We start from the raw sequence: 20,675 nt of genomic DNA, 5'->3' as shown, positions 1-20,675 counted from the left end.
ATAGAATCATTTGTGCAAAATTAATTAAAATTGCAACCAGTCTGAAACTAGAAAAGTTGGCATTTGTGTCACTGAAACCGGAAAAGCCGACATTCATGCTGCCTGTCTCCTACCAGACCCAATGAGCAGAGACAGGGATTGAATCTTTATGGGTGCTTTACTCAGATGGCCTGCGAGCTGAGAAGATAGTGGGTTTGCACCCTAACAGACCATCTGGTCTTTTCCTTCCAGGCCAAGCTTTTTATAGCAGGGAATAAACAAGGTGCTGTGAGGGGTTTTGAAATTCAGGGAAGATTGGATTTAAAAAACTACAGCATTCTTGCCCTGAGCATTTAACTGTGCCCTAGGTGGTCATCTGACTCTCCTTGGAACACAATGGCTCGACTGTCTCTAGCTGTGCCCCTGGTAGAGGTCTTTAGCTGTGTCCCAGGAGTCAGGGTGGACCGTACCTGCAATTCCTGAAACAATAGCTTTTCACATGCATTAACTACTAAAGTTTTCCACCCTTGAGTTCCCCGTCACTGTCTGGCACTACCAGAATCAATAAGTAGAGACAAGGATTGAATTTGTATGGCACTTTATTCAGATCTGACCCTAGAAGCTGTCCCATCCCAAGCTGACCTTTTTATGAGGAGAAGAAAAGGGTAGCTAAGGGGTTTGGGGAAAAAAGTTAATCAAATAAGAGTTACAGTCAAGGTTGAATTGCTTGTTAACCTCCTGGAGTCACGTATTACAGTTGCTGGAACAAGAACTTTCCACATGCCTTAATCACTTAAGCCTATCACCTATAACTAAAGCGAAATCTTTAATTCTTGAGTTCCCCTATTAAGTCCATAATAACTTTGTATACTTATATAAAATGAGAAAAGTCACTTTAACTTGCTACTTTAAGTAGAATGTCTGATTGACTTATGAGAAGTGTATTAAAATATTGATAAAATGATCAATCTGTTTTAAACTAAATTTTATTCCTCTTAATTGAAATTATTTTGATAAACTTATTTTGATTCTTTTGATCAGTTTTATATTCTTCTGTAAAAGATACAGTGATAGGGCTCCTAGTCAAAATTTATTTTTCTTATATTAGTTTCTTGGTTTGAAAGGACTCCTATATGTATTTGGCCTGATCCTGATACCTATATTTATACACCTAATTATATTTGCTGAGTCCTTTAGGATCTTCTAAAGAAAACAGTTGAAAAATATAAGTTTTTATCAAATACATTTTATATAATACTAAATTGAATAAATACTATACTAGAATTACATATATTACTTATATTACATATATTACCTGTTTCCCAATTCTTCCTCCTTTATCCCCTCTCCGCCCTGTACCCTGCAACTCTCCAGCACTCCCCCACCATAGTTCATGTCCATGAACTGTGGACATATGTATATGTCCATACATATAAGTTCTTTGAATTTTCTGTTTTCTATACCATTCTTAACCTCTCCCTGTCTATGTTATGCCTACTAATTGTGCTTCTTCTTCCCTGTACCTTCCACCCCCATTCTTCCCTTTCCCCTCCCCACTGAAATCCCTCCATGTGATGTCCATTTCTCTGATTCTGTTCCTCTTCTAGTTATTTGCTTAGTTTTTGTTTTCATTGTTTTTCTTTTCTTTAGGTTCATTTGTTGATAATTGTGAGTTTGTTGTCATTTTACTGAACATATTTTTAATCTTTTTCTTAGATAAGTCCCTTTAACATTTCATAAAATAAGGGTTTGGTGATGATGAACTCTTTTAACTTGGCCTTATCTGAGAAGCACTTTATCTACCCCTCTCTTCTAAATGAAAGCTTTGCTGGATAGAGCAATCTGGGATGTAGGTCCTTGCCTTTCATGACTTCCATTAATTCTTTCCAGCCCCTTCTTGCCTGTAAGGTTTCTTTTGAGAAATCATCTGACAGTCTTATGGGAACTCCTTTGCAGGTAACTCCTTTTCTTTTGCTGCTTTTAAGATTCTCTCTTTATCTTTAATCTTGGGTGATGTAATGATGATGTGCCTTGGTGTGTTCCTCTTTGGATCCAACTTCTTTGGGACTCTCTGGGCTTCCTGGGAGTCTATTTCCTTTGCCAGATTGGGGAAGTTTTCCTTCATTATTTGTTCAAATAAGTTTTCAATTTCTTGCTGTTGTTCTTCTCCTGGTACCCCTATAATTTAGATATTAGAACGTTTCGGGTGGTCCCAGAGGTGTGTAAGTCTCTCCTCACTTTTTTTGAATTCTTGTTTCTTCATTCTATTCTGGTTGGATGTTTATGTTTATTTCTTCCTTTTGTTCCAAATCATTGCTTTGAGTCCTGGTTTCCTTCCTGTCATTGTTGGTTCCCTGAATATTTTGCTTTATTTCATTTTGGGTATCTTTCATTTGTTTTATCATTTTTTGACCAAGCTCAATCAGACCTGTGAGCATTTTGATTATCAGGGCTTTAAATTCTCCATCAGATAGGTTGGCTATATCCTCATCGTATAGTTCTCCTTCTGAAGTTTTGCTCTGTTCTTTCATTTGGGCCATATCTCTTTGTCTTGGTGCAGCTGATATGTTGTAAGGGGGGGGGCCTTAGATATTCACCCTGCAGGGCAATTGTCCTTGCTGCGCTGGGGGGCTGCCTGTGGGGGAGGGGCCCGAGAGGGAACAATGCAGCTCACCGGCTCGTTTCTAGTGCACTTTCCAACGGACTCTCTCCTGTGATACTGGGAGTTTCTCCCACCATGGCAACCACTGTAGTCCACAGTAAGCTCTGAGTCTTAATTTCCTCTTCAGTCAGCCTTGCCTGCCCAGTCTGCCACCTTGCTTCGGTTTTTCTGAGCCCGCTCCACCTGCGTGGTTCAAACTCTTGCTGTGGTTTTTCCCAGCCAGCCTTGCTATAGGTCCTTACTGGTCTGGTTGTTCTGGTTGATTTTTTCTTTAATTCCTTGGTTGTCGGAGTTCCATGCAGTTTGATTTTCTGGCACTTCTGGTTATTTATTGATTTTAGATTGATTGTTATCCTCCTTTTGGTTGTTCGAGGAAGCGAAGAGTTTCTACCTACACCTCTATCTTGGTTGGAGCTACTTAATTTAGTATTTTAATACTTATTATCAATTCTTATGTGTTTGTAACAGGGTTCTGGGTTGTGAGAGCATTTTATTTTTCTAATCAGGAAAAACTTTATAAAATGAAAATAAAAGCAAAAACCTTTTAGAAATACATTAAGATACAATAATCCAATTATATTTTCTTATGCAAGAATTTTTGAATTATTATAGTTAGAATTATCATCCAGTGACGAGAGCGAGGATTTTCCTGAACAACATCCACAACTAGACAACTTCAAGGGTCATGACAGGAATGCCAAAAGAAGCACCAAAGTCCAAAAGAGACAAAGTCACCTAAAGGTAAACTTTTTTCATTTTTTTAATTTATAGATAATGTGTGTATACTATATATGTATTAAAGAACATTAGATTTTACATAGATATAGATTTCTCTCTATAGTTTCTTTATAGAAAAAAATCCCAAAGTTCAAAAATATTTTTACCCTAATTTTCCTTTTAAAATGGAATTAGTATCTCAAGGTTATTGTAGTTTTGTTTCTTTTTGTGTTTTGAAACTATCTTGCAGTGTTGTGTTCTTTTTAATAACTAAGTGAAGAAACTAGTATACTGAGTTTAAGATTCAAATTGAAGAAAATATACAGACAGAAATCTGCATTTTAGAATATTTGCTTTTACAATCATTGTATTGTTTTTCTTATCTCTACCCAATATTCAAATCTTTGGAAAAGAATGCTCAATACCTTTTTTTCTGATTAGTCCTTTTGTGGAGCAGTATTTTCCTGGCAAAATTTTAAATAGCCAGAATACTTGGGAAACTTTATGCTTATTAAAAAAAAAAATAAGAAAAACATTCAGCAAGCTGACATGTTTCTTGAACTTATTTTACTTGTAAGAATTATCAGAAGAAGCCCTGGCTGGTGTAGCTCAGTGGATTGAGCATGGGCTGAGAACCAAAGGGTCGCAGGTTCGATTCCCAGTCAGGGTACATGCCTGGGTTGCAGGCCATGACCCCCAGCAACTGCACATTGACGTTTCTCTCTCTCTTTCTCCCTCCCTTCCCTCTCTAAAAATAAATAAATAAATAAAATCTTAAAAAAAAGAATTATCAGAAGAAATTTGAATAGGTATGCTATTTTATCAAGTATTCCCTCAGTTTTCTATTTTCATTTTTTGCCTTAAAAAGCATTTGCAAAAATCCATTTTCCAGAACTATTCAATTATTTAAGGAAAAGAAATGATTTTTTTCATCAGTATCATCTTATTTTCTATACTTTGTTTTAGTTTGTAGCTAGAACGTTTTTAGATGATCAAGCAGAACTTTCCCAAGAAGATGCAGAATGTGTTTCATCAGATGAAAATGATGAGTCAGAAAATGAAAAAGATTCCTCATTACTTGACTTCTTAAATGACGAGACTCAACTTTCACAGGCCATAAATGGTAAATGATGTGGTGATGCTTTTTCTTTTAATTTTTATGATTTTAATGTGGTTGTAGTTAAGTATTTTAGTTACTTTTCAGAGACTCTTGACTTCAAAGGGAATTAAATTTGGTATTGTGAAATATTTGGTCAATTCCATTCAAATCTGTAATATTTATCTTAGACTTGGTTGTTTATAGACTTGCTAATTTGATTGTTTCTCTCCAGAACAACCTGGCTGACTCAGTGACAAATGTTTATTTAACAATTATTTAGTGCCTACTGTGTGCTTGGTACTATGTAAGGTTCTTGAGAAAGACATATCAGTGAACAAAATGGACAAAAATCTCTGCCCTTAACATTTGAATGGAAGGAGACAAACAATAAACACAATAACTAAATTATTTAGTATATTTTAAAGATTTGTATTTATTTATTTTTAGAGAGAGGAGGAGAAAGAGAGGGAAACATTGATTGGTTGCCTCTCCTATACCCCCCAATGGGGACCTGGCCGGAAACCCAGGCATGTGCCCTGACTAGGAATTGAACCAGTAACCTTTCGGTTTGCAGGCCGGCATTCAATCCACTGAGCCATACCAGCCTGAGCTATTTAGTATATTTTAAGGTGAAAAATATAGAGAGAAATGAAAACATTGAGTAAGGTGCGGATTTAGAGTGGCAGGGGTTAGGGTATTAATAATGGACAAGATACAATTTCATATAAGGTATTGAGAGGTAGAACTCATTGAGAAGATGACATTTATCAAACTCCAAAAGGAGATGATGAGCTTAGCAACGTGGATTGTGAAAACCAGCTGAGACACAAAGCTAAATTGATGAAATTTGCCGAGGAGGGGATATGTACTTTCAGTCAACAGTCTCTCCAAACAATGCTTGAGCAGATCTTATACACAATAATGAAGAGAAGATGATTCAGTTTGGCTGTAATAGAAATAGGAAAGATTCTGTTGGGCTTTTCAGTGTTTTGATCTTTTACAGATCTTGCCATTTATTCTGCTTTTGCAGTCCCTGATGATTTAAGACAGCAAAGTTTCCCAAGGTCTATGCCTTTAAAGAAAAAAAGTGTTAAGGACAGGTTTCAGTGCTGAGTTGTTGCTCCTGATATGGTTTGCAGAATAAGTTTTCTTAATATGATGCCCTTGATACTCATTAACAGAAGTGGCTTTTGCAAGTTTATGGTATAATCTGGTTGGAGAATGTTGATGCATGAAGATAGCCAGTACAAAGGTCCTGGGCAGGCATGTGCCTGGCATGTGCAAGGAAGGCATTGTTCCCGGAATTGAGTAAGGTAGAGGGGGTGGTAGAGAGTGAGATCAGACAGGTGACCAGCAGCTGGCTCATGGTCTGACTCACTGTAGTAGTGTCACTCTGCCTTCTGTGTTGAACAAATGGCTGCCTACAGGGGAGCAAAGGTGGACAAACAGACCATTTTGGAGGCTGTTGCAGTGATCTGATCAAGGAATGACAGTGGTTCCTGCCGAGGTGGTGGCAGTGAGGGGGTGACAAGGATTAGATTCTGAATATGTACAGCAGACAGGATTTTTGGGTGGATGAGAAAGAAAAAGGAGTGAGTGGGCTTGAGCGACAGGAAGACAGAGTTTCTGCTGCCTGATGTCGGGAGGCGGCCTGTGGAGCAGTGGAGAGTGGGGAGATCCGAAACTTCATTTTAGACACAATATGTTTGAAATATATAGGATTTCAACTTTTTTTAATAACTGCAAAATTCACATCTGTTTTTCATGTTTCGTTTCTTAAGTACTCTTTGCTATAACTGGAAAAATGAGAGGCTTATGAATCTCACATGAATTATGCTTGGTGAAGAAAGACAGATTCGAAAGGTTACATACTGTGTATTTTGATTTACACAACATTCTGGAAAAGGTAAAACTATAGGTACAGCAGATAGATTAGTGGTTGCCATAAGAATGGATTTGTTAAGACTTGGAACTGTACCCCACAGAGGCTGAATTTTACTGCATATACATTACACCTAAAAAACAAATGTATGAAACAAATGAAAAATCTATGAAATCTTGATTTTAAGTCCTTCTAAACAGTAAACTGGAAGTAAGGGTCCCACTAAGTTTGTAGGGATTTATATAAGTCAGGAGGTTATCGAATAGTTGAAGCTAGCTATGGAATGAAGATAAGGGAAATACTCATAAAAGAAAAATTTATATATCTTGTACCAAGCACTATAATCATTAAATTAGCAGTTATCCCTCAAAATAATGGATGTCAATGAATTTAATCACCTCAAAAAGTATGGAAAAAATAAAGTTGCTTTCTGGTTGTAACCTTAATATATAAGCATAAATAAAACCATGTGTTTTTTCAATTTTTGCTTGACTGAAAATTATGAAACATATATACTGTTGTCTGTGGCTTTTGACATTTTTGAAATGTTTTTTAGCCTGGATTTCTTACGTTTCATTGAATACTTTTTATAAATCAGGTACAGTTGTAAGGTATTTGCATATATTTATTTTGTATGAAAAGGCACTATCCTAATCTTCATTTCCAGATTAGGAAATAGGAATTCAGATTAGAGATAGCTAAAGTGGAGAGCTTAAATAAATTGTGCGTGATCACCCAGCTAGATGGTCTGATTTCAAAGGCCAAACTTCAAACTTTGCATTTTGAATTACAGTTTTTTAGACATCTTTTTATATATTAACCTTTTGTGTAAAATAATTCTACAAGATTTGAATCGTGTGAATTTGGAATACGTCAAAATTAAAAACTTCTAGTTTTCATTTTAATAATTTTGCTATATAAAATTCTTATTATCTTTACACAGATTCTGAAATGAGAGCTATTTACGCGAAATCTTTGCGTAGTCCGTTGATGATCTGTCGGTACAAAATGGTCCACGAGAAACATAACAACGTGAACATTTTCTCACAGGTATGGACTCTAGAGACATTATAGAGAATTTCCTGATTGGTAATGTTGAAATATGTTCTTGTTAAATGAAACCTCCATTTTGTTTCTAAAACTGGATTGCCAGAGCTAATGGGGATGATTTGTGTCCAGTCAGGAAGGTGGACTAAATGAATTCTCAAAATCCCTTTTAGTCTTAATGTGATCAAATTGTCTTTCTTTAATTTCAGTTAAGTAGAATATACCATTAAATTATTTTCTCATTAGGAGAATGTTTAAAGGCTGTGAATAAAACTTCAGCATCTACTAGTTAAATTTTTCTAATATGTTGTCATTTCTTCTGAAAATTTATTTTTTCATAAAATGTTAATTCTAAAAATCATAGATTATTTTACATTGTTATATTAGTTTTACATGTTTGTAAATTGCCATATTCAGCTTGGTCACATGGCCATTCATAGCTCTGTACTTCCATTGTGTTTATTATATAGCACTTGTAGCATTGTTTATAAATTATTGCATATTTTGGGGGGGTCCTTACTAGACTGTTAATTTCTTTTTTTGTTTTTTTTTTTAAGATTTTATTTATTTATTTTTATAGAAGGAAGGGAGGGAGAAAGAGAGAGAGGGAAATATTAATGTGTGGTTGCTGGGGGTCATGGCCTGCAACCCAGTCATGTGCCCTGACTGGGAATCGAACCTGCAACACTTTGGTTCGTAGCCTGCGGACTGTTAATTTCTTGAGGGTAAATTATAATTTTTTTTTTATCCTTAAAGTCCTCACTTTTCCCATAGAGGATATAATTGGTATATGTTAGTTGAGCAAATGACTCAAAATAAAATGAAATAAATATTCATAAAAATCTCCTGTATATTAAAGATTATGTTAATTACATGTTGATTTTATGAAAGAAATTTGTAATATATTTTTAAAAGATTTCATTTGCTTATTTGTAGAGAGAAGGGGAGGGAAGGAAAAAGAGAGGGAGAGAAACATCGATCAGCCGCCTCTCGTGCCCCCAACCAGGGACCTGGCCCGCTACCCCAGCACGTGCCCTGCCTGGGAACTGAGCTGGCGACCCTTGGGTTTGCGGGATGACACCCAACCCACTGAACCACACCAGTTAGGCCCTGTAATATTCTTGTACATATTTTTATTGTAGATTCCTGAGCAAGATGAAACCTACTTAGAAGACAGTTTTTGTGTTCATGAAGAGGAATCTTGCAAAAGCCAATCAAGTGAAGAAGAAGTGCATGTTGATTTTAATTTAATAACTGAAGATTGCTTTGCAAGTGGGAGTAAAAAATATAAAACCCGGCGTGCAGTAAAGCTAAAACAAATGAAGATGAGACAGAGTGCACATTCAAAAAAGAAATTATCCAGAATTATTTTACTGGATGATTCAAGTGAGGAGGAAAACAACGTAAATGATAAAAGAGAATCCATTCCTGTGGCTAACCCCAGCACTGTTACAGAGAGCAAACAGCAGGGCCATTGTTGGAATTCAGTGCTTTCGGGATCTTCCTTACAGCCCAAGGACCATTCTAATCCAGTTGTCACTCAAGAGCCAAAGCAGAGGCAGCAGACACTACTTAATTCAAAGGATACAGTTTCTGACATCTCGTACTCCAAACCTCAGAGCCATAATAAAATTGAATCTACGTCACCATCAGTCACTGCTGTTGGTTCACAGAAGGACTGTAGCAAATTTCCAGTTCATTTGAAGGTATGGATCAAAGTAGAGGAAAAAGTCTTCATGTTTACCAATAGGTGTTTTTGTTTTGTTTTGCTTTACTGTGTGTTTTGTGTTAAATAATTAGGTCAAAGAAAAGTTAGCTAATGATGGAAGTCTTCAAATCAGAAAACAGCACACTAAATTTTATGGATAATTCACATATGAATGCTTGGGTTGTAATTTGTTAAATGTGTTCATAGTTTTCTTAGTAATACTGTAAGGAAACTTGCTAATTTTATTAAAAAGGCTGTAGGAAAATTGCTTTCTTGCAATTTCTTGCTTTCTGCAAGATTAAAAAAAACCCAGAAATTACATGCTTAGAACTAGTACTCCCCCATCCCTGGCCCCCCACCCAGATTAACTTTTCTTTCCCCCCCGCTGAAGGCTGCAGGTGTGTACCTCTCACCTCATTGCTGGGGAGAGGAGGTCAGAGGCATCACCTCATTTCCTTCCTTCCAGAATAGCTGAGGAGTTCCGTTTCCAGCTTCTCCATATCTTGCTATTGCTTAAATAATCCCTAAAGCCATTTTTAGTTTTTAAGAATTTTTAGTTACTGTAAGTAGTTTTACTAAAATAGGGATTAAATTCATAGCAATAGGAATCCTTAATTGTAAATACCCACATCCTTGATTGTCATTTTGGGGAGAGACCCAGACCTAGACTTCTTGTTCTCTTTGATTCCAGGTGTTTCTGTCCATTCTGCCCTAGCAGCATGCTCCTAGCAGCAGAACACACAGTGGGCTCTCAGATTGGCTAATTTTAAATTGTTCCCCGGCTTTTTTTGCACAAAGTTACTTCAAAGTATAATGAGGATAGAGTGAACTAGATTAAGTCTCATAATAGATTGGAGATCAAGAAAGTACTTGATTTCTCTGAGCCTCAGTTTTCTCAGCTGTAATATAAGGATAGCAATCCCAAAGGTCAAGGTAGGGGATATATGCACAGAACTTTGAGACCCAGGGAGCAATATCTACATTTCTACTTTGGTATGCTTGAACTAAAAAATAGATATAGGCTAGTAATACTTTGAGGATTGTGGAAAAGGGATACACAGATTTTAACAGAAATGTGTTTCTTTTACATCTAATACAACAATTCCATATATAGCATAATTTATTTCACTTGAAATAAGAAGGGCAAAGAATTTGAGGTAAATTTGAGAAAGAACATCTTATCAAAAACCATTAGATACTAAAAATGTTAACTTTTACTTTGTCATGTATATTGCAAACAGCATTCTTTGTCTGTTATTTACCTTTTTGTTTTGTTTGTAGTGGTTTTGCCATAGGAAGAGTTGACTTTTGCATACAGTCCCGATTTTTTTCTTTAGTTTTTGACTTAAGTGTCATATTTAGAAAGCCATTTTCTGCTCCAAGAAAAGTACATATTTCTAGGGTTCTTTTTAAATGTTTTTTTAGTGGCCATTTCTTCCTTCATTACATTTATTTTATTTTGGGGTTTTTTGGGGGGTTTTGAAATTGAATATTGAATATATTTTAAAGATTTCTGAGTGATTAGGACTTCCATCTTTAGCTTCGGATGTAGGAAAGTGGAAAGAGCATTGTTCCCACCCATATAACAACCACTACAAAAATCCAGATAATCTACAAAATCATAAGTTTATCTGATTTTTTTGGAGCTGTGGTTGCAGGGCAAACAAGTCTGATACCTGAGGAGACAGGTGCCTTCAGTGAGAGACTTGCTGATTTGGTAGAGTCACTGGGCACTGCACAATCTGGTAAGAAGAATTCAGCTAAAACTTTAATGAATTACAAAAGGCAATGGACTAGCATGAAAGTTTAGTAATGGACTAGCATTAGAACTCCTGTGAGTTGCAGATGGGGAACTGGCCACCCATGGACTCTCCACAGACTCACCAGGTGTTCACAGGAAAGACTGAGAATAAGAAAAAGGCTTTTTCCTGCCATAGGCCTTGGATAAGTGAGCAGCAGTTACTGTGGGAAAGGCACCAGACCTCACCTGCTTCCATCTCCCCTCTTTTTCCTGTGGAACAGAAAGCGTTAGACCACTAGGGATAGAGCAGCAAACCCTAAAGCCCTTAGGGCCTAGGTGAAGCACCTTTGCTGATGGGGGAAGGGAACAACAACAAAAAACATTCTCTGTACCTGAGAAGGGGTCAGGACAACAACTTGAGCCTAGAACATGTGAGGCCTACAGTCATTGGGAGGCAGGGCAGGATCACAGAGAAGGCTGCACCTCTGAGACCCAGGGACACAAGTCCACACAAGTCCTGCTGAGGACTGGCTGAACTAGGACGAGAGAGAATACCCTCCCTGCAACGAGATGCTCCCAGTGGTTTCCTCCCACCAGGCTAGCGAACACTGAGTAACAAAAGCAGTCTATTGATCGGAACAACAGGATGGGGAGGGAAGCTTCCTGAGGTTCAGGCTCACAGAAAGGACCTAAACTGAGAGAACATTTTGAAAAGTCATCTCAGGAAACAAACCCAACTCAATTTTTACTCAATGCTGAATACCAAGGCCTAGTACGAGAAAGGCACACCTGTTTCCAGGCATAAATAATGTATTTACCTCAATTACTGCTGTCTCACATGAGATGTTTGGCTTTCAAATAAAAGTTACAGAGTACATAAAGGAGGAAGAAACGCATTCTTAAGAACCAGACCCAATAAGACCCAGATCTTGGACCTATCAGGGAATTTCAAATAGGATTACTATGTTAAAGGCTCCAGTGGAATGAAAAGTAAAACAAAAATGTATGACTAGATAAGGGAAACCATCTGAGAAATGAAAAATATAAAGAATAACAAGGTAGAAATGTTATAAATGGAAAACACAGTAAGTGAGATGAAGAATGACTTCAATGGGCCCATCAGTAGACTCAATACAGCCGTGGAAAGGACCTAATAAATTTAAAGCAACATCAATAGATTTACCCAACCTGAAATACAAAGGGTGAAAAACAAATGGAGCGTCCAAAAGCGGTGGGACTGTATCAATGGTCTAAAACACATGTGACTGGAATCAAGGAAAAGAAACAGGATAAGAGATACACTTGAACAGGCAGTGGCTGAGAATTTTCCAAAGCTAATGAACATTGGTATTCAAGAATCTGAATCTCTGTTTTCACTACATTTGGGAAGGCATTCCATCTAGGAGTGGAATTACTGGCTTATGTGGTAATTCTGTGTTTAACTTTTTGAGGAATTGCCAAATTGTTTCCCATAGTGGCTACACCATTTTACATTCCCACCAGCAATGTATGTCCCAGTCTTTTCATGTTCTCATCAACACTTTTTCTCCCCCACATTTTTTTATTTTTAAATTGTAGCCATCCTAATAGGTTTGCAGTGGTGGCTTGGTCCTTCATCTACATCAGGGGTGTCAAACTCATTTTAACCGGGGGGCCACATCAGCCTCATGGTTGCTTTCATGGGGCCAAATGTAACTTTAGGACTGTGTAAATGTAACTGCTCCTTAACAGTTAAGCGAGAGCTCAGCGCTGCCACCAGGGAGAAACAAGGGGGAGGGCTGGATTTGGCCCCAGGCCTGTGTTTGCCACCTGTGATCTACATCGTCACTTTGGTCATGTTGAAGGAAGGAAAAGAGTACCAGTAAAGAAAATCAACTTCAGGCCTATGGCGCTAATATATATTGAACTTATTGTGATCCATGTTTTCCACTTTTTCAGGTTGGTTGTGCTCTGGAAGATTCTAGCACTTCAGTAGCTTCCTGTTCTGATTCAAGACCACGTTTGGCTGGCACATGTGCTTCCCTTAGACTCCCACGGCAAGGCCAGAGAACATGTATTCTTGTAGATAGTCGTGAAATCACTTCTGGTTCAGAAGTCATTTCTTCCCTCAGAGCAATTCATGGCTTTCATGTAGAGGTTTGTCCTCTTAATGGTTGTGATTACATTGTGAGTAACCGCATGGTGGTGGAAAGGAGGTCTCGCTCTGAGATGTTAAACAGTAGTAATAAGAACAAGTTCATTGACCAGATCCAGTACCTGCAGAGCATGTTTGAAAGAATATGTGTGATTGTGGAAAAGGACAGAGAAAAAACAGGTTTGTATTTTAATATGTTTTTGTTTTTAAGGTTGTAAAAGAAGTTGACTGTTAATTAGTTCATTCTTCTATTGTCAGGATGTGTGACATACCTGACTCATGCATGTCATTTTGTAGTTACGTAATGTTTTTCAGTAGTTATTATGTTTGAATGCAGCTTATGAGAACTGAAGAGAAATAAATTGAAGGCAGGTGAACCAATCATAAGCCTTTTTCAGGAGCCCCAGAAAGGATGTGGACCCTAAAAAAGGCAGTGGTGGGGAAAAAGGATTCAGGTGGTTTGGGAAGCAGGATTAGCAGGAATTGATGGAGTTAATCTTAGGTTGATCAATTTCTTGGTTACTGGACAGTTAGGTAGTAGTGCTGTTTATTGATATTATAAATATAAGAGGAGTGGTAGATTTGAGGGCCAAGGGTGTTCAGTTTTAGACACATTAAGACTGGGTTCCAATGGGTCACTGAAATGGATGCCTAGGATGCATTTGGGAATGCAGATTGGAGCTTCATTTGGACGATTTCTACAGGGAGTGTCCGAGAAGAGTGAAAAGATCGTGGGGTATGGAATCAGAAGATGCAGAGTTCTGGTGTCTATGGCTATGTGATATTGCATTGAAAAATCCCTCCTTCTGAGGAGTGAATATACTCGTTCTATTCATCTTGTAATATTATGAGGTTTAAATGAAATAATGTAGGTGAAAGCCACTATGGAAGAATTCAAGAATTGTATAGTCATTAGGTGGAAGAAAATACTGTGGCCGGTTTGGTGATCCAACAATGAGCCTTTCATCCCCATTATGTCACTGATGGTCTTGGATAAGTCATTCTGTCTTAGTAATCCTGTTTGGGCTTTTTCTTTTAAATTTGACAAGTGAGGGCTTTAGGTGATCCTTTGAGTCCTCTCAGTGCTAACATTCTGTAATTTCATCTTTACCTACATAATTTCATCTTATTTCCTTTATAAAGAAAATAATTTGGAATAAAGAGGAAAGTAACATGGCAAGTTATGGAAGAATATCTTTTCTTTTGGAGTATGAAGCATGCCCAAAAAGAATATGGGTAGAGTATGGGAAGAAAGTAAATGGGAAATTTAGGGAAGTAAATTAATAGGCAAGAGTTAAAGATGACATTAAAATGGGTCTACAGAGTTGAGTTACTGTTGAAATAAATACATAAAATAATTTTATGCCAGTTAAACCAGTACTTTCCTTTTTATCAGGGCTAGCATTATGAAGAATTTCATTAGACATAAGTAGTGTGCTCTTGGCTTTTAGGAATGAATTGTCTAGGAATAGAAGTATTTTCCTGCCTACTCACTTTCCTATGTTGATTCCAATTCAACACACTCATAAAGACAGGTTTCCATGTTTTCTCTCGGATATTGGACAATTTAAATCTTTAGTGGTAGGGTTTTCATTAGCATAGTAATGTGGCACTATTTTCCTTAATGGTGAAGATCTTGAGACTTTTTATATTAGTATTAATGATTCTAGTTAATATAAGTTACTAAGGTTTGCATTTTCCTAAATATGAAATACTTAGGAGACACCTCCAGGATGTTTAAGAGAACGAAGAGCTATGACAACCTGCTGACTACCTTAATTGGTGCTGGAATTCGAATTCTTTTCAGTTCCTGCCAAGAAGAAACGGCAGATTTGCTAAAGGATCTGTCTTTATTGGAACAAAGAAAGAATGTTGGTATTCAAGTTCCAGCAGTGAATAGCAATAAATGGGAAGCACTTCAATTTTATCTAAGTATTCCCAATGTAAGTTATATAACTGCATTAAATATGTGTTACCAGTTTTCATCTGTGAAAAAGATGACTAACAGGTATGTCTGTTTTAATGTTTTTAAGTGGCTACTTAAAAGCATTTCATATACATTTTAATGTTTTTTTTAAAAAGGTATATGAGTAGTCTGTTAGAGCATTTCATTCAGGAGAGACTTTTCTTTTTGCCAGCATCTAATTGTCACTGCATGAAGGAGAGGACACCAATGGAGGGAAAAAGGACAGGCATTGCCTTTGAGGAGCTTGGAGCTCTATATGGAACTAGATAGAGAGCATTTACATCGGATGTTGCATTCTAACAATTCTGTAGATGTTTAGTTCTGTAACTAGAAAAATATTCAAGTAGAACATTTGCTATTTTTTTATTATTACATTGCTTGAAAAAGATTTTAGAAAATAGGCTAGAGGTTGAAATTGTTATATATGATTTTAAATATAGGGAATACAACTAATGCTAAAAACATTACCTGGATGTAGAATTCTTAGAAAGAGATTATTATCTTAAAGGCTTTTTATATTTAGTGGTCTTTAAGAAAGATTAAATTTTATAAGTCAAAAAGTTCTAATGTAATGTTTTTTTTGGTCTATTTTCCAGCTCACCTGAGGAAATCGCCATGTATGCACAAGTAACTCATCAAAAGGCCGAGGAGATCTGTAGATATATTCACCATGTTTTTGACATGCAGATGTTACCAAATGGTCTTAATCAAGGTAGACGGAAATCTGATGCATGATCAGACTGCTCAGGTGCGGTTATCCAAGAACTGTCACAACACCAAATGCACTGAAATAATCATTGCTGTGGTTTGTGGTTATCAGTTTAAAATATGTAAATAAGAGAATATTTCCATGTTATTTTATACTGTATTTTTTATTTACATAGGTTATATATTTTTAAAAACCTGGTGTTCAATAATCATTTGATTAACTGGACTAAAAACTGTATTTTTATTGAGGTTATTAAAAGTGCTATTAGGAAAGTAAAAAGCTAGAGTACATGATTTTGAAATTTTTCCAGATTTTTTTTGTACTGTTGTCATTTTTTAGCTTAATAGGCTGATGCATCTGACTTCTGCCAACTTAATAGTCATAAACAATTTTTCCTATAATATCTAGAATATTTTACATGTCCTGAATCTACACAGACATTGGATAAAGTTTGGGTGTATTGTGAGATGAATGGCCCAGTAACTAGGAAAGTTGAAAGTGTAACTTAGTGTATTAATCTTACCAAAGGAAGCCCGATCAAGAGGTGAAATCCTATTAGTGTAGCCCCGACTGGTGTGGCTCAGCGGCTCGGCAGCTCAAGGCCAGCCTGCGAACCAAAATGTTGCCCGTTTGGTTGCTGGTCGGCACATGCCTGGGTCGTGTGCCAGGCCCCTGACTTGGGGCATGCGACCACCAGTGTTTCTCTCTTGCACATCAATGATTCTCTCCTTCTCTTCCCCTCTCCCTAAAAAAATAAAATCTTTAAGATATCATATTCAAAGAAGTGATATATGGGTTTGGACTTGGAAAATTTCTTTTTTGTAGATGAGCTACTGAATGTGTACTTTCATTGTGACCCACCACTGTTTGTGGGGCTGTTCCTGTTTGAAGATGGCACCATGTTCTTACCTGCAACAGCGGGGCCCTTCTAGTCATTCTAATGCTGAAGCAGCCTTTCATGGTGGACATTTCCCTGCATTTATGTCCCTTCATTCTCTGGTTGCCTTTTTTTTGTTACACTGTTGGGTTTTCAAGCCAGTCACAGCAGAGCACTTTCTTACCTTAAACTTGGCAGCACTTCAGAGCTTAACTGTTAATTCAAATTGTTATTCTCTTTCCTTTGTTATCAGATGATAAAAGTGAGGCCCAGAAACATGTGATTTATGGAACTCTAGAACCAGAACACAGGAACTAGATACTAGATGTTAAAGTGTTACTATAATTGTATATTTAGCTCCTTTGGGACAGTATAAATTCCAATATATTATCCCTCAGGTTCAGTTCACCCTTCAGTACCCTCTGCCATAATGGAGCGGACTTCTGGAGCATTTTTCCCTATAGTGAGAATGGTTTAAGTTTTGTCAGGAGGAAGCAGGGTCTCTTTCTGGTTCCAGTTTGCTGTTTCGCTTTCCTGCTCCTGATGCAGCGTCAGCAGTGCGTGTGGGTGGGGACATCTGGTAGTGTTCTGCCCAGCTGTTTGCAGCAAACCTGCAGTTAGTTCCTCAACAACCTCACATTGACCTGGGCTGATGACCACCTCGCAGCATCTCCCGTGCAGACACTATGTGTCAAGATTCTATGTCCACCCATCAGGCAAAATATGTCCTAAACTAACATGGTGTGAGGAATATAGAGGATTTATTTATGCTTGTTGTGTAAAGAGCTTTATTCATATTTAAGCTGCAGTAGGTCTCATTGGTAGCACTTAACTATCAACCTATAGATTACGACTCCATCTTAACTATTTTTCTCTCTCTGAGCCCTTAAAGCCTTTCTTTTCTACTTTTAAGTCTTTTTTGGAGGTTACCTTAAACCTGCCAGCTTACCTTATGGCCTCATGGAAAGAAATGGGACTAACCTGGAACTTGGCAGGTGGGATACAATAAAATTAGACTAGGAAGGACTTACAAGTAGTTCTAACAGGACACAGGAACTATGGTGAGTATGGGGGCAGGAGGTGGTTACACTTTGGTTTGTATCAAGTCTATGGTATTTCAAAATTACTTTTTGTTGCCCAATAAGCAATTTAACTACCTTCTAACTCCTAAAACATTATATTAATATCAAGCAGCATTGTATTATACTAAATATTGGCAACTTAACTTCTACAACTCTTTATTTTTTACAGCCACTCTAAAATAACTTTCATTTGTTCCATACTACATCTATGCGTCAAGTCTCTGTGGCAGAAAAAAGCATGGGAATTTAGAGGAGAGTGATCTCAGTCTAACTGCATCATTCTTTTTAAATCTCATGTTTCTCTGAACCCTATATTATATAACTGCTGATTATCAGACTAAATTCTTAAGACACAAGAAAATTTGTAATTGTTGTTCAAGTACAATTGTTTCCATTTCCCCCTTGCCTCCCATCCCCGTCTCCCACCCTGAATCCTCCCCCGTTTTGGCTTTGTCCATGTGTCCTTTATACATGTTCCTTGATGGCCCTTACCCTATTTTCCCCTGTTTTCGCCTTCTCCCCTCCCCTCTGGTTACCATCAGGTCTTTATTAACAAGTTCTGAGGGAAAAAAAAAAATCAACCAAAACGCAAATATTATAAAAGCAAACTAATTTTATTTGAACAACCTAACTGGAGAGAAGGGTAGGTGAACGTGTACTGTAACCACAGAGGAACATTCTGTGTCAAATTTTAAAACATAATGGCAGAATAAGCTAAAATAAGTTTTTTTCTCCCCTAAAAGAGCTATCTGAAAGGAAAACAATGTTTACTGTGACATGTTAACTTGACTCCTTACAATAGCAGACCTACTACTTGAACATCTGTCTCATCTAGTCTTTTTAATACTGAGACCAAATTTAAGCTGTTTGCATATGTAAATAAGGCTTCAGAATGCAACAAAATCTGTTCTCTGATCCTATCTAATACAATAATGAGAAAGCAATAAATTAAAATTTACATAGGTTCAACAGATATACCAATTGCAAGTTTTAAGAAAAACAATCTGGAGAAAAGAAAGCATATCAAATAGTTTCAACAACATGTAAACATCATACCAACTCTGGCCTATATATGCAGTACTAGAAAATGTTAGTTTTATTCAGTAGCTACCAGTACAATCTATCTTTTATTCTTCCCCACCTCCTCCCTTAAAGATAGCAACATTTTCTTGAAAACTTTTAAACAATTCAGTTTGGAACATGATTTTCTTAAACTTAGATGCTTATGAGAGACCATTTACATATACATATATTTTAACATAGCAAAAACAGAAATTTAGAAATATCTATAAGCAATCAATTTTCCTTATAATTTTAGTAAGCTGCAACAACAACAAATATTCTATAGAAGGATCTTTAGTTTTGAATACAAACATGTACAATCTTTGAAAAGGAGCCCACAATTTCAAAACAAGTTATAGAAAATATATGTACTCCAAGTGAAGGTACAAAGAGCTGTCTGCTTCTTGATAAAAATACTGGAAATGTTTTCTCATTTTTACTATGCAGAATCAGAGTTTGAAAAATAATAATCTTGCTCTTCTTCATCCAAAGACTCCATAGCATTAGTGAAAAGTTTTCCAATATTAGAGTTTTCTCCTAAGTTTAATAAAAAAGAACAATACATTTCTAAAAGTAATTTCAATTTTAACAAAAATAACTAAAATAAACCAAATGGTAGGCCTGCCCACTTGAGCAGTCAATTTTAGTACCATGTTAATAAAGAGACTATCCTATAATAGAACTGAAATACAAAAGAAAGATATAAGTGTATTACCTTTGTTAAATGGGGTTTTTCTTCTTGATGTTGGAGTTGAAAAGTCACTTTCAACCTGTAAGACATTTCATATTAACAGCAAAAGGGCACTTCCTGTGAAGCCTGTCTCAAACCTAGACAAAAGTAAGCATGGTTTATCCCCACAGTACTTACAACACCTAGTCCCATTATAATTATCTGTGAAATGTCTAATTTTCTTTTATGTTGAATTTATCTGGGGCAAGAACCATGACTTACTCAGTGTTGTTTCCCACATTACAAACTAATGCAGCAGCAGTTAAAAGATGTCTGTGGGCCCTGAAAGTTGCCAAAATCTACTGAGTACTTATTCCATGACATTACTCTAGGAATATTATAAAGTTCTCTATAGTTTATTATTTTTTAATTTATTTGTTTAAATCCTCACTTGAGGGTATGTTTATTGATGAGACAGAGACATCAATTGGTTGCGTCCCATATACCCCTCAACTGAGGACTGAACCTGCAACCTAGGTATGTGCCTTACTGGGTTTCAAACCTGCAACCCTTTGGTGCACGGGACAATGCGCCAACCAACTAAGCCACCAGCTGGAGCAAATTCTCTGTACTTTATAAAATCTTGGCTACAGTGGTTAGGTTGCATGTACTGCAACCACTGGGGAATATTCTATGTCAATTTTTAAACCATAATGGTAGAATAAATTAAAAGGTTTTTTTTTTAAATTTTGTAAGCTTTAAGATGTATATATATATAATACATGCTTACATCAATGAGTGCTCTCTAAACTATTGGCCATAGCTGATTATCTTTAATGAATTAAAAGAAATAGAAAAGAAAACATGACAATATAACCACTATTCTAAGGGAAGTTTGGGGGGTTTTTTTGAAAGAAAACTTGAGATACAAACTCGTGTTCAGAAAATGGGATGTAAATATATTTTTTCCTGTGAAATAAGTCAAAACAGGGTTATATTTCTTAGCTCTCAAAGTCATGTGGAGAGAGAAACCAATTATTATCATGACCCCCAGGTCATCAAATGAAAAATGAGATTAGAAAGCTCAAGTAGCCTCCTTTGTTACAAAGCTGGTATGGGGGAGTCAGACCTCCACACCAAAACTTTCAACATTAAATCCTTTGCTCTTTTCCTTACATACTGGCCACAGATAGTAGTCTATGAAAAAATGGGGCTAAATCACAAAGATACTATAGTTTGGTGGCTCAAAGTATAACCCATTAAGAAAAACAAAAGTAAACAAGCAGTTAAAATGCTGCCGGAAATACAGAGATAAGTTTTTAATAGGAAGGGCTCGTATA

The 20,675-nt window shown here is 36.7% G+C and overlaps 2 protein-coding genes across 2 annotated transcripts in view; one reads left to right on the top strand and one right to left on the bottom strand.

The window, feature by feature from the left end:
- The window catches only part of FANCM (FA complementation group M), a 66,526-nt gene extending 50,280 nt beyond the window's left edge, over nt 1-16,246 (top strand). The window contains 7 exon segments of the mRNA XM_036028806.1: nt 3,254-3,382; nt 4,325-4,481; nt 7,283-7,389; nt 8,529-9,092; nt 12,774-13,149; nt 14,689-14,977; nt 15,532-16,246. Coding sequence (XP_035884699.1) covers nt 3,254-3,382; nt 4,325-4,481; nt 7,283-7,389; nt 8,529-9,092; nt 12,774-13,149; nt 14,689-14,977; nt 15,532-15,670 — 1,761 coding nt within the window. The 3' untranslated portion in view covers nt 15,671-16,246.
- Nucleotides 16,247-18,196: 1,950 nt separating this feature from the next.
- MIS18BP1 (MIS18 binding protein 1) overlaps nt 18,197-20,675 on the bottom strand; it is a 59,072-nt gene continuing 56,593 nt past the window's right edge. Inside the window, exons 16-17 of the mRNA XM_028505967.1 lie at nt 19,381-19,435; nt 18,197-19,202 (exon numbers count right to left, since the gene is read on the bottom strand). Of these exons, the coding sequence (XP_028361768.1) occupies nt 19,105-19,202; nt 19,381-19,435 (153 nt within the window). The 3' untranslated portion in view covers nt 18,197-19,104. The remainder of the gene's footprint in view (nt 19,203-19,380; nt 19,436-20,675) is intronic.

The sequence above is a fragment of the Phyllostomus discolor genome, chromosome 1, assembly GCF_004126475.2.
Source record: "Phyllostomus discolor isolate MPI-MPIP mPhyDis1 chromosome 1, mPhyDis1.pri.v3, whole genome shotgun sequence".
NCBI lineage: Eukaryota > Metazoa > Chordata > Mammalia > Chiroptera > Phyllostomidae > Phyllostomus > Phyllostomus discolor.
Note: the sequence above shows the minus strand (reverse complement) of the source record. Positions and strands in the feature narration are given on the sequence as shown.